Here is a 14,164-nt window from a genome sequence, read left to right on the forward strand (position 1 = left end):
AAGTGTTTACCCCAGTTAAAATGGCAACTTGACTTCCAAACAGTAGATCCAAAAACCTTGCCATAATTTTGGACATTTTCCTCTTGTTCTCATGTCCTGCATCTACTCCCTTAAATTCTGTCTGTATTACTTTACCTTCAGAGAGAGGGGGAGAATATGAGTGTGTGCATGCGTGCGTGTGTGTGTGTGTGTCTGTACACCAAGACTTGTTTCTGTTTGATCCTACCCATTATTCTTTTTAGGTCTGGATTGTTATAAAAAGCTCCCTGTGCTATTTCTTCTTCCACCCTTGCCTTGGTGTATTCTATACTGCATGCAGTGTCTAAGGTGATAAAGACATGACTCTTATCATACCACTTTGGTGTTCAGATGCTATACTTGTTTCCATCTCCACAAACTAGCCATCCTCTAGAACAGGGGTCAGCAAACTGGCTCTCGAGCCATAATGCGACTCTTGAGGTAAATACAAACATGTGGCTCTGAGGTAAAATTGAAACGTTTTGAAGGATGTTATTCAGATAATGGTGATTTCATTTGTAAAAATACATTTCTAGCTCTCAAATGAATTTACATTGTTGTGAAGGACAGGACTGGTTCTTCTGTCTCAAAAGTTTGCGGACCCTTGTGCTAGAACCACCTCTCCACATTTCTGTGTTTCAGTTTTCTCTTCATGGCATTTATTAACATCTACTTTATCATGCATTTACTTTATTACTTAAATGTCTCCTTCATTGGAATGTAAAGAAGAAGCACTGATTGTTTATATTCTGTTGACTTCTGTTTCACCACCTCCTGGAAAGAAGCCCTTACTAAACATTGATCAAATAATTTAAAAATACATTATTTGATTATATCAAATAATCAAATCAAATTGTATCAAATCATTTCCATGGCGTTTTTTAGCTGTGATTCAAGTCTTTGGTGTTTTTATCATTTGTGTATTACGGCTTTTATGTTACTTATAATTTAATCTTTATAACAGCTTTTCAATCAGTGTTACAATTGAAGAATCTGAGGCCAGGGAAGTGAAATGAAATAATAATGGACAGAATTACTGATTTTTAAAAATTTTACAAAGGTTTAAAGTGCTGTGTGCATCCTTTCAAATACTGTTATCTCCTATTGACAGGCTTTCCATATATGCTGACAAGTTTACCATCATTAAAATATCACAACAGAAATTACTGAAGACTTTATTTCATGTAGTTTTTAGTATAAAAACCTTTGGATTCTCCTTCAGTACTAGTACTCATATACAATTTGCTTCTTGTAAAGTTCTTGCTTTTGAGAACTGACATTGATTATAGTAAATTTGGTGTACTACTTATTTTAAAACAACTTTTAAATAAAGGTAAATATGCCTGAAATTTTCATTAATGTATTTGTTAAAATAATGTTTTATTAGTTAATTTAAGATTCATGATTTTTTGGAGTATTTTTAAGGACACAGGTGCCAAATGTAGTATTAACATACAGGTAAACAAGTCCAGAGATTTCTCTGAAAGTATACACTCTTAATTTTGTGGGAGTGCCTAGGTGAGCCAGCCTTGGTGGTACAGTATTGCAAATACTGGTCTGGGAACCAGAAGGTCAGCAGTTGACGCTCAACCAGCCACTCCTGCTTCGGTGAAGATGACAGCCTTGGAAACCCTGTGGGGACAGTTCCACTTTGTCTTACAGGGTCATCATGAGTCAGAACTGCTTTGATAATCACAGGTTTGGTTTAGTACAGCCACATTATTTAGGTTAGAAATCTGTATATTACTTTTGGTGTTTATTCAGTAATTTGAAGTGTGTTTTCTAAAATGTATGCTACTGATTTTTTAAATATACTTTCAACTACTCATTAAGTTAGGAAATAACTACTACTAATGTGTGAGGTTTTGTACCACTTCTCTTTCCAGTAAGTTTCCTCCAAGCCTGTATGCTGCCTCAATCACTACAGCACAGCAGCAGGAGATGGCAGGCACTTTCCTGGTGATCCTGGATCCCCTCATCAGTCAGCTTCTCCCATTCCCACCTTTTGTACACGTGGTTTTAGACAGTAAATTAGGTAAGCTTCAAAATCAATTTCATGTTAAATCATCCGTTTCGATTTTGACATATTAAAGACTGTTTTCCTTGTGTAGTCATTCTTTTTTTAAAATGAAAATTTTTTTATTTCCACTTTCTTTTTTAAAAAGTCTTTACATATTTATTGCATATAACAAAATTCTACTGAAAAGACTTAGGGAATGTTTTCACCAATTTGTTGTAACACATTTGAATACCCCTCAGATCTGCCATGTGAACTACAGTTCCCACAATGCCTTCTTCTCCTGATGGTCCTGAATAAACTGCCTTCCCAGCCTGAGGACATGCAGATGCTGTGGTGTGCAGAGAGCCCTGTCGCAGGAGCTACAAGCAGGTAGCAGCAATGCTGGTTATATTCCAGCTGGTGTATTGTATGAATGTGCTGCTGTTCAGAATGGTCTTGCAGTTTGTTGTTATGCCAGATCTTCTAGTTCATTTATACGGTGTAAACTTCATATATGCATAACTTCATATACATATACGAAGTTTACATATTATATCTATTATGTATAGTATAAAATATGTGAGGCTAGATTAGTAAAATACATAAGTATGTATCATAATGCTAAAAACATTTTAAAAATTCTATTCAATGATTTAGAAGGCCTTCCCTAGTGGTTAATATTTAGGACTTCTTTTCTTACTGCCTGGATCATTGCAGTGCGAAGTTTTTCACTTTTTTCTTTAGATATCCTAAACTACTAGCTGGTTAGTCTCTCTAAAGCCTGGATCTGAACTTGCTGTTCTGCTCAGTAACTAAAACATTATCTCTGAATTCTATAGCTTTGTATTAAAAGTCCATTTCTTTTTTTACCTTTTGACATCTTACTGCCCTTTTGGTGAAAGCTTACGTAACAATTTAGTTTTCCCAATAAGTAGCTCATGGGCAAATTGTTCCATGACCTAGTTCTCTGAAAACCCTCTCTAGTGAGTTGGTGTCTGGTGTTACTCCTCCTCCCTTCACTTACTTTGTTCAACATCAGTGCTTCCAGCAGACTGGTTGGCCATGTCTGCCTTTTACTCATGCTTTGTCTTTATCTAATTGTATCATCTACTTTTAAATTTGTTATTTGCTCCCTCGTGAGGATTTCTTTAGTCATTTCAACTAATGTGTCCTCTCTCTGTTTAAACTATAACTCTGTTCTGCTGTTTACATTTACTGTATTTTAACCATTTAATTTTTGTGGGTTTTTTTAGTTTTATTGGCACCTCATCCATCTATCATATAATTCAATAGTTCAATCATATCAAGAAGAATTGTACAATCATTACCACAATTAATTTTACAACTCCCCCCACAAGAGTTAAATTACCTTTAAAATGAATTGTGTAATCGCTGTCAGTTCTGGGGCCACTTCCTTCCCCCTCCCGCCAAATCCCCTTACACTTCCTCTCGCTCACCCTGACTCAGACATCCCCTACAAACTCTGGCATCAGTTATTAGCTCTGGGCTTCACAGCTGGGAAACCAGCAGAAACAATAAAAAGCAAAATAAAGTGGTAAGGATAAAATAATATAAAGATAAAAATAATGAGTAAGAAAGAAAAGTCAGTGTTTGAAACCATTTAAGTTTTGTTAGGGTTAGGGTAAAATAAACCCATTTAAGTTTTAAGTTCCTTAAGGAACTTTTTCTTTCACTGTGTATAGCTCATAGCTTTGCCCCTTGTATTTGCTAGGGCTTCAGAAAATTAGTAGAAAAATTGAATGGAAAGATAGTAACTTTTTCTCCCGTGAACTTTTGTATTCCCCCTTGAACAATATATTAAGTAAGAAAGTATTGCTACTAGGGTTCCAGTTCATGCACCCATAAGTTTATTCCAAACAAAATGCGTTTAACTGCTTTTGTGATCAGTGGATGACTGCAGATAAGGTCTCTCAGTAATTAGAACGCCTCATTAGAATGTCCATAACAGATCCAATGCAAACAGAGGCTTCTAAGAGGATCTGATGGGTCAGTTAAATTCAAGGCAGAGAGATCAGTACAGAACATTCAAGTGACTTTTTTGGTATTTTGAAATGGTAATAGTGTGTCCTGCTAGATTTTTCTCTGAGAACACATTACAATCCGGAGGGATTATTTGTCCTGTGAAGAAGTTTTAAGACTATGGAAAAGTGCATTGGTGAGATGGCCAGGCAAAGCGTGCTGAGGAATTTTTCTCTCTCTCAGGGCAGTACACCTATTCATTTTTCAAAAGTACCAAGGTCTGTCCTATCAGAATTTTGTTAGATATCATTACCCTCCCCACCCGACAGCCCTGATAGCACTTTCCCCTTCTGATTTCTTTTTGTTCCCCAGACTCAAGAATGTTTCAAAGGAGAAGAATTTCAGTCCCTTGAGGGTGCTATTTTGATGTGGTATAAATCGAGCCCAGAATTCTTTGGGAAAGGGTTAGAGACATGGAAACATCATGTTTAGAAGTAGAAGATATGTTGAAAAACAATCTTTCATGTTTTGATATTTATATCTTATAAGTTTCTAAGATAATACATTTTGACTTCCCTTTGTACTTAATAAATGATTAAAAATGTGCAGAGAAATACTTCTCGGTCAGTAAATGTATTTTATTTTTATGTGTGGCTATTCACTAATTGGAAACTGTTGTTAATATATACCTCTTGAGGCATAAGCTTGACAAAAATAACCTTAAATGTCAGATTATTACTGTCATACCTGTAAGTTATTAATTATTCATATTAAATTCAATGTTCTCAATTTCCTTGCAGGATATCGCTGCTCAAAGCCATTTTCTACAGTTTCGAGAAGTGTTCTGGTGAACTCTCTCTACCTGTTTGTTTACAAGGAGTAGAAAGTAAAGGGCAAGCCCAGGTTGCTGTCACATTGTATCAGCATGTTTGTGTTCAACTGTGTACATTTATTGCTTCCTCTCATCCATCACTTTTTCCTGAACTGGTAAGCTATTTACTTGCCAGGCTAAGCTGAAGTTACTCTCTTGTTCATTGATAAGATTTAGAAATAAAATATGGGAAAGTTGACATGTATTTTTTTTATTATACTCTTATCTTTTTAACTCACATATCTGAAGAAATGACTATACTAGATTCTTATACAATTTAGAGCTAGAATTTAGCTGAAATATTTGGGAAAACATTTTGGGAAGGACGGTATGGGAAGACTGGAAAAAGGAGCTTACCTAAGTCAGTTTCATAAAGAAAAAAATGATATTATATAGTACCAGATGGCCTATAGATCTTAGGCATAATTAAGTTTTTTGCTATTATTTTTATTGTTTATTTTTATGATATTGGATTAGAAAAGACATTAAGACAATCCTGGGGGAAGTTCTTAGACTCTAGGTAAATCTCATATTGTACCAATGGGTAATAAGTATCCAAAACCAAGAAAGCAAATCCACTGCCATGGAGTTGATTCTCACTTACAGCAAGTCCTGCATAGGATTTCCGAGGCTGTGCGTCTCTACAGGAGTAGGTAACCTGTCTCTCTCTCTCAGAATGGTTGTGGTTAGTGGTCCAATACTTAGTCAACAGACACCCAGAAAATATTTAATATTTATATGAATAGTTACAGGGAGAGAGTATAGGCATATTTATTATAGGCATTGTTTTAACAACTTCAGGCTACTTAGAGTATCTCCAGTAGTGGTTAATTTATTACATTTTAAACCACTTTTGAATTCTCATAGGCTGGTACTAATAGCACGTGCCCAATAAATTAGGTTCTTTGAGATGCTAAGAAGTAGAAGGTTCCCTATGAGGAACTGTTATTTGAATTTTGCTAGCGCTTTCCTGTCATATGGATAATAATTCTTATTGTGAATCTTGGGGTTTATTTAAGTAAGTCACTGTGGCTTTTCTGTTTCTCTAGGATGCTGCGCTGTTGAATACTGTGCTGAGTGCCACCATGATCACCTCTTTGTTAGCTATGGACGCTTGGTGCTTCCTTGCTCGGTAGGACATACCGGAATTTTTAATTTTAAGTTGATTTATGGTAGTGACTGACAGTAAATGCCTTTGTACTTTTAAGTTTTACAGAAAAAAAAATCTGTTTAATCCTTGAATAGTCTCTCCAAGATGATTTTTCTGTCACCGTACTAAATTAAGAAGTCATTTCCTTCTCCCCTTCCTTGCTTTAGGCCATTAGATGTATGGTTTTGTTTACATTCTGGTACTCCTTGGCCATGGAAATACTACAGTTCATAGGCCCTTGTCAGAAATTTTAGTGCTTTATGAGAATGCGTCTTTCCCCCCTTCTGCACAGTTGTGTAAACCTGATTGCCTTTTCTCTGTCTCAGATATGGCACTGCTGAACTCTGTGCACACCATGTTACCATAGTGGCTCATCTGGTGAGTAGAATACAAGACAGAAAACACGCTTTCCAACTAGTTCTTTGAGGACATAATCTTAAATGATGAGAAATCAAAAGGAAATAGCATGGAAGCCAAAATGGTCTTGGCATCTTCTTTGTTAATGCTTATGTCCTTGCGAAAGACATGTCAGAACAATGCATGTAAAACTGGGAAAACTGCCTCATGTTTTCAAAATTTCATAGAGCTATAATTGTTCTGAGTAGGAGATACTAGTTTGCTAATCCAGAATAAACTTAAAACTAAATACACAGCAGGAAAAAAGAAAAGAATTAACTGCCTAAATATGACTTAGACAAGCTGGCTCTTGATTTTGTTGTATCTATTCTAATCAGGATGATTAAATTTGATAATGGTTGAAACCTTTGGGAAAAGAAGTAATGCTTTGTAAAGAATAAAATAATATTTTCAGTATTGATTTTTTTTTTGCTTCAAATTACAAGTTGTTTAATATCTTGTTCCATCTAAGATGGTCATGAGTGTTTATTTTTACCATTGGTTTTTGTGTTAAAGAACTTACGTAGTTCCATTTGTGTTTTGTTTCTTAGCAGATTACTCTTTCATACATTTCTTGGTATACCTTTTAAGGATTTTGTAAAATTAACCCAATTCATTATATAACTTGAACAGTTTATATCTGTGTCTTTGTGACTGGCTAGTAGCCTTGATCACCACTTACCCACATTACTAAATCCTCAGTATATTTTCCACAAACCTGAACTCTTAAAACAAATGATTTTCATGTTGTGTTTTATGTCTCATGTTCCATTTAAATAAAAGTTCATACTTCATTTATTTTCAGAAGATAGAGTTTATAAAATCTTTGACGAATGCTTCCATTTTGTAGAGTTGGAGGATTAATACATCAAATGGTAATTAATAAATAAAGATTACAAGTGTTATTTTCAAACATAATGGTCATTTTTCTCATTGTGAAAGTAATATAGTCACTGAAGAAAGAAACGCCCAAATTAAAATTGGAATTGACTCAATGGTAGTGGTTGAGCTATGATGACTGGTAATAGTTTGCCATATATTTTTCTTGTAAAGCCTATTATTTTAAACCAATCAAATATCTCCTTCCTACTTTCCTTTCTCCTTTTTCTCCTGTGTTTTTTATCCCCAGATAAAATCTTGCCCTGGGGAGTGTTATCAGCTTGTCAACCTGTCAGTACTATTGAGGCGCCTCTTCTTCTTCCTGGCCCCACCCCACCAGGCAAGTATGCTGCCACTGCCATTCTTTCCCAACCACTGGGAAAGCGCTTTGCCCAGTGGATTCTAAACTCAAGGCTGACATCATCTTTTGATGCTATTGCTGTCTATTGACATGCAGATTTTGGCATTCTTGTGCTATTAGTTACCGTATATACTCATGTACAAGCTGAGTTTTTCAGCACATTTTTATGCAGTTTTGTGGTAAAATTAGGTTCCTCGATTGATATTTGGGTCGGCTTATACTCAATGATGTTTGGTACTCTTAAGTTCTGAGATATATCTATACGCTCAATTTTTATACATTTAAGAAATGAAATGGCTTTATGTCTTCACTTTTAATTTTCTTTCTTTCTTTCTTGATATCTCTTATTTTTTATAGTAAATAAGTTTAATTTCTAGGATAATATTAAAAGCATAAGATGCCTTAGTTGGCCTTTGGGAGGAAAGCAGGCTCTGCTGTGATAGAAGAAATTGCACAGTGTAGGGCAGCCCCACGGACTGATCATACCAGAACTCCTGTTGTGCTGTCTAAAATGTGGGTTCCTGTAACCTAATCTGTGGATGAAGTGGTCATAGAGGTTTTTGTATAGCATGGGCCTGGGTGATGGTGGTGTCTTTAAGTTCCTATGAGATTCTAATGTGGGGCAAAACTTGGAAACCATTAGGTTTGACTTTAGGTCCTATGGCACTTGGTTTGAATCTTGCCTTACTGCAACCTTAAACAGGTTATCCTTTCTGAACTTCAGTTTTCTGTCCAGAAGGTGGATGGTATATGTGTGTATCTACTTTGAAATATTATAGAAAGACTTACAATAGCTGCACAAAACAGGCTAGGACCAACTCCAAGAGAAGTCCCCGGTAAGCACTACGGTTATTTCTGACTAGATTATTTGCCCCACGTTATGCTGCTTCCCTACCCTGGAGAAGTTGGCCAGGCACAGGGAACCACACTAACCTCCTGATTGATCCTCCTCCTCAGAGATAGCTTCACGATAGAGATCCCACCAGTCTCACCGGTTACCCCTCTAGAAAGCATGTAAGGATTGCCAAAACTACAAGAGTTGTCTAATCCAACTTTCAAACACTCTAATCCCTTTCATTTCCCTACCTGAGTTTGGGCCCTTGATTCCTGATACGTTTTTCTCTGTACAGTCCCTATGAACTGGGAGTTCTTTCCTGAAGAAGCAGGGTGGGGGCTAGAAAGGTGGTATGAGGGAGCTTAGCTTTCACTGGCCAACTAGCCATGTGACCTTATGCAAATCACTTTGATTATAGCATTTTCTCATTTATAAATTACCCTTTTTCCAGGGTTGTTATGAAAATTTAACCTTTGGAATAATTCAATTTAGCATGAAGCAGCTCTAAGACTAGAAGCTGAATTTATTTAAATGGTACAGTTTTGGCGGTTTCATTTTGAATATTCTAAGTTTTCTAAATTACTCCTAATAATGGGACCTATCAGATATATGAGTTATGGGTAAATGAGGGGCTACTTTTAATATGTTACTTCAGTCATTGAATGTTGATTGATTTCCACTGTAATTTAAGATTAAAAGACTAACCTAAATTTGAATCCTTGCTCTGGCTGAAATCCCTTGGGAAAGTTAGCTCATCATAACATTGAGAGGGGAATGCGTACCTCATACATAACCAAGACTTAAGGAGATAGGTTGTATCTATGGCATTTAATAAATGGTAGTTATGTCTTCCATTCTGCTTGAGATTTTTCCTTTCACTGTGGGGCATAGCTGCTCCCTGTAAAGGAAGGAGGGAGAGGACTGCCACTTCTGACACCGTTCAGCACCAAGCTTTGTCTTCAGAGTTGCCCTGTGAGATAGATGTGCCTGTGTTGCAGATGATGAAATAGTCGCTTGGGAAAGTTAAAGACCCTCCCCGAACTCATATGCAATAAATGGCTAAGCTGGGATTCAACAGCAGATCTGTCTTACTCCATAGTCTGCTCTTTCCACTGCTCCACTGTTCGCCCAGCAGTTATGCAGCTCGGTAAGGACTTCCTTTGTTTGTGGAGTATTTATTCTGTCCTCTTGTCCCTTTAAATCAGAAGAAATCAATTCGGCACATAACATTTTCTCATCTTTTTTAGTAATGAATAGTTGCTTAAAATAAAAGCTTTGCACTATGTTATAGCCTATCAAAGAACAGTTTCTAAAAGAAATGATCACATTTATGAAAATAATTCATAATAAAAGATCACATGAGTGCCAAAAATAAGACAAAAATCGGGTTTTGTTGAGTGTAGCTTAGAAGATCATTTAGGGGGAGATGTGGTATGGGAACAGGTAGGAATAGAGGTGTTGGGGGGGGGACTCTTTTAGAGATGGTGGCATTTGAGACACATGTGAAAGGATGAGTGAAAAATTGGGAGGGGTTGTGATAATGAACAAAGATGAGAAGATAGGCTGGGGCTGCCAAGAGAAGCAAGTGATGAAGCCAGTAATGATTATTCAGTCGATTTGTGTACATGATGGCTCCTCTTCAGATAGTGAAATAAAACCCAAACTTTACATCAATGATGCACCATTAACATAAATGAAAATATTTTACTTAAAAACAAATATGATAATCATATTTGGGGGGAAATGCCAATATATGGGGATTAAAATAATACTATTTCACTATAGGAAGTAATTTTTGAATATCACATTTCTTTTGGTAGCTAACAGTAAGTAGTAGTAGTAGTAGTCTTATTTTATAGAAGGGGAAACACAGGAAGGTTACTTGAGGGAAAAGATCAACTATGCCTTAAACACACTGGTAGTTATGCTGCCCTTTTTATGTAATGTAGAAGTTATTATATTTATTTGCACACACACGGTGGTGGCACAGCAGGTAAAGCATTGGGTTGCTAGCCCCAAGGTCAAAAGTTGGAAACCACTAGCCGCTTCTTGGGAGAAAGGTGAAGTTTTCTGCTTCTGTTAAGATTTACAGTCTCAGAAATCCACAGGGCCAGTTCTACTCTGACCTACAGGGTTGCTATGTGTCAGAATCGACTCAATGGCATATGGATACATATCTCAGTTTTTAAGAGAGAAAGTCGTAGGTCTTATAAGGACTGTTTGTGTCAGTTCTAGCAGTTTCATATCTTTAAAATTGTATTAAGACCTTGACTGGTTTTAAATTGTATTAAAACACCCCTAAAGGTCAACAAACAGACCTGTAACTATTTATAGGTTTTTCTTTCTCTTGTTGTTTTGTTTTGCTTTGTCTTGTTTTTGTGCTTATTATAATTCCTGCCTGTCTATCAATCCGGAGGAGAAAACTCTACTGGTCCAATGATTCTAGGGGGGACACTGGAGAGGAGGAGGCAGGGGGAAAGGAAGTAGGTTATCAACAAACCCTAGGACAAGGGAATAAGTGTGTTGGTCTGGGTAGACTAGAGAAACAAATCCATGGACACTCATATGTGTATAAGAAAGAGATTTATAAACAAGAGCAATTGAACATTGAGAAAACATCCCAGCCCAGTCCAGATCAAGTCTATAAGTCCGGCATTAGCCCATATGTCCGACAGCAATCCATGAAGTCCTCTTCAGACTCACGAAACACATGCAATGATGCTGAATGCAGGATGATCACAGTCCAGTGGGTAGAAAGTCTTTGGATCCAGTGGCGTAAACATCTCAGCGCTGGCAGGAGTCTCTACATGCCTCTTCCAGCTTCAGATGTCTTGTCAGCTATGTCTCCCAGGGAGTAATAGAGAGAGAGTGTGTCTCCTGCCTCCAAGAAGGAATTACCAGATTTCCCAGAATTCTCAGCAGAAGACCATGCCCACACAGAGGTCTCAGTGGCTATCTCCAGATTGACAGCCTAGACTCCACCTCTACACTCTTAATCCTCAAATTGACACCAGATTAGGTGACAACCACAACGTGATCTAAAATTGATGGTGAGGAGGGCGTAGGATACCTGGTGGGACTTGATCAAGGGCAATGTAGCTGAGGAATTACTGAAACCCAAATGAAGGCCAAACATGATAGTGGGAAGAGGAAAGCAAAAAGAAATAGAGGAAAGAACTAGGAGGCAAAAGACATTTATTGAGGTCTAAATACAGACATGTACATATGCAACTATATATAAAACTATAGGGAAATAGATCTATGTACATATATTTATGTTAAGTATTAAGGTAGCAGGTGGACATTGGACTTTTACTCAAGTCCTCCCTCAATGTGAGAACACTTTGTTCTAACAACCTGGCATTCGGAGATGCTCACCTTCCCGACAGGATCGCTGAAGACAAAATGGGCACATAAGCAAATGGAAAAGAAAATTGATGGTGCCCGGCTATCAAAAGATATAGCATCTGAGGTCTTAAAGGCTTGAAGGTAACCAAGTGGCCATCTAGTTGAGAAGCAACAAAGTCCACATGAAAGAAGCACACCAGTCTGTGAATATGAGGTGTTGATGGGATCAGATACCAGGCATCAAAGACCCAGAACAAAAAATCATATTGATGTGAAAGGGGGGTAAGGTGGAGTGAAGACCCAAAGCGCATCTGTAGACAATTGGACATCCCCTTACGGAAGGGTCACTAGGAAGAGATGAGCCAGTCAGGGTGCAGTGTAGCACTGATGAAACATACACTTTTCCTCTAGTTCTTTAATGGTTTCTCCTCCCCCACTATCGTGACCCCAATTCTACCTTACAAATCCGGCTAGAACAGAGCATGTACACTGGCACAGGGAATCCAGGACGATAAACCCCTCAGGACCAATAATGAGAGTAGCAATACCAGGAGGAGAAGGGGAAGGCATGGGCAGATGGGGGAACTGATCACAATGATCTATATATAACCCCCTCCCAGGGGATGGACAACAGAAAAGTGGGTGAAGGGAGACATCTGTCAGTGTAAGACATGAAAAAAAATTTAAATTATCAAGAGTTCATGGGGGGTGGGGGAGGGAATGAGTTGATACCAAGGGCTCAAGTAGAAAGAAAATGTTTTGAAAATGATGGCAACATATGTACCAAACGTGTTTGACACGATGGATGTATGGATTGTGATAAGAGCTGTAAGCCCCCAATAAAATGATTTAAAATGGAAAAAAATTAAGACCAGGGTTTTTGACTTCAGAATTGAACGTTTTAACTCTATGTAAACAATTTGGAATACCTACACTTTTATGTTTCCGGGCATCATTATTTTTAGTTCTTATTTTGTTAAGGGAACTAGTTCATTCATTAAAATTGGAATTAATTATAAAGAAAAGTGACTTTTTTGTTAGGCACAATTCAGTTGACTTTCCTGATACAGTTTGGCTTCATAAAAATGCTGATGACAATAAATGTGAAGTTCCCCAAGGGACCCATATTTCTTGCTATAGTATGTGTCACAGCACAAAGTCACATGATTTCTGCCACATCTTGACCAGCTATTTTCTGCAAAAGACATCATTTGAAATATGTATATGACAAGAAATTTCTGTCAAATTTAATACAAGGGGGCCTCAAAACACCATAATCTCTTAAAAAATAGTTTGAGATATAATTAACATATCAATCATACTTCCATTAATTTTTAATTCTATTTTCCACAGACATTTTGAAGCTCCTTTTATATAACATTGCATTGTTCTAGGCTTAAATCAGGTTTGTTTTTTTTTTAAGTTTTTGAGGTAAGATGTTAATTTATCAAGATTTTATATACTGTAATCTGAATTATATTACTGCTTTAAAAATGTACTTATTATTTAGATCAGTGGTTCTCAACCTGTGGTTGGCAACCCCTTTGGGGGTGGAACGACCCTTTCCCAGGAGTCACCCAATTCATAACAGTATCAAAATTACAGTTATGAAGTAGCAGTGAGAATAATGTTATGGTTGGGGGGGGTCACTACAACATAAGGAACTGTATTAAAGGGTTGCAGCATTAGATTATACTTAACTCAGTAATTAAAGGTACCATTAGTTTTACTTTTTTTCATGCAAATCTAATGTAACAAACATCCTGCCCACTGAGCTGCTTATCTGACCTTTCAAGTTACTGTATAGGCAATTCTTTAAAAGAGCACAATGCTTAAAGCAGACATTTTTACAAATTAGCTAAACTGTTGTTTGATTTTAAAAAGACTTCTGGGCATAGTTATGGTTTAAGACTGAGAGATTTTTGCTGGGCAGTAAGTTGGGGTTGGGGGGCCATTCAGCCAACATAGCTCCAGGTGATACCTGCATTTTCACCAATTAGTTGCTTCACTGTTAACTCTGGAAGGTATTTCCATGTTAGAAAGGATTTGCCATACTTTCTGATTAATGGATGCATTTACATTATGATACTTAATTTAGCATGTTGTCTGTAACTGTGAAATAGTCTATGAAATCGTCTAGAGTTGAGCTGACTACGCCACTTGGAAATGGAACCTCTAATACTTCTTAAATGTTCTCTCATTGTCACCGGGGATCACAGTAAGCCTCCCACAGAGGTTTGCTAAATTGATTTTGTTGGCCAGTTTGTGCTTTTGACTATTCTAAAGGTGATGTGTATCCATTATATGTAGGAAAGTCAGACTCCAGA

The 14,164-nt window shown here is 37.1% G+C and overlaps 1 protein-coding gene across 4 annotated transcripts in view; it reads left to right on the forward strand.

Annotated features, from left to right (window-relative positions):
• FIRRM (FIGNL1 interacting regulator of recombination and mitosis) overlaps positions 1-14,164 on the forward strand; it is a 59,195-nt gene that overhangs the window by 24,704 nt on the left and 20,327 nt on the right. For all 4 annotated transcript variants that reach the window (XM_075564657.1, XM_075564648.1, XM_075564640.1 and 1 more), the window contains 6 exons: positions 1,905-2,053; positions 2,278-2,407; positions 4,798-4,984; positions 5,918-6,000; positions 6,345-6,396; positions 7,544-7,633. In XM_075564657.1, coding sequence (XP_075420772.1) covers positions 1,905-2,053; positions 2,278-2,407; positions 4,798-4,984; positions 5,918-6,000; positions 6,345-6,396; positions 7,544-7,633 — 691 coding nt within the window. The remainder of the gene's footprint in view (positions 1-1,904; positions 2,054-2,277; positions 2,408-4,797; positions 4,985-5,917; positions 6,001-6,344; positions 6,397-7,543; positions 7,634-14,164) is intronic.

This window comes from Tenrec ecaudatus, chromosome 1, assembly GCF_050624435.1.
Source record: "Tenrec ecaudatus isolate mTenEca1 chromosome 1, mTenEca1.hap1, whole genome shotgun sequence".
NCBI classification, from domain to species: Eukaryota; Metazoa; Chordata; class Mammalia; order Afrosoricida; family Tenrecidae; genus Tenrec; species Tenrec ecaudatus.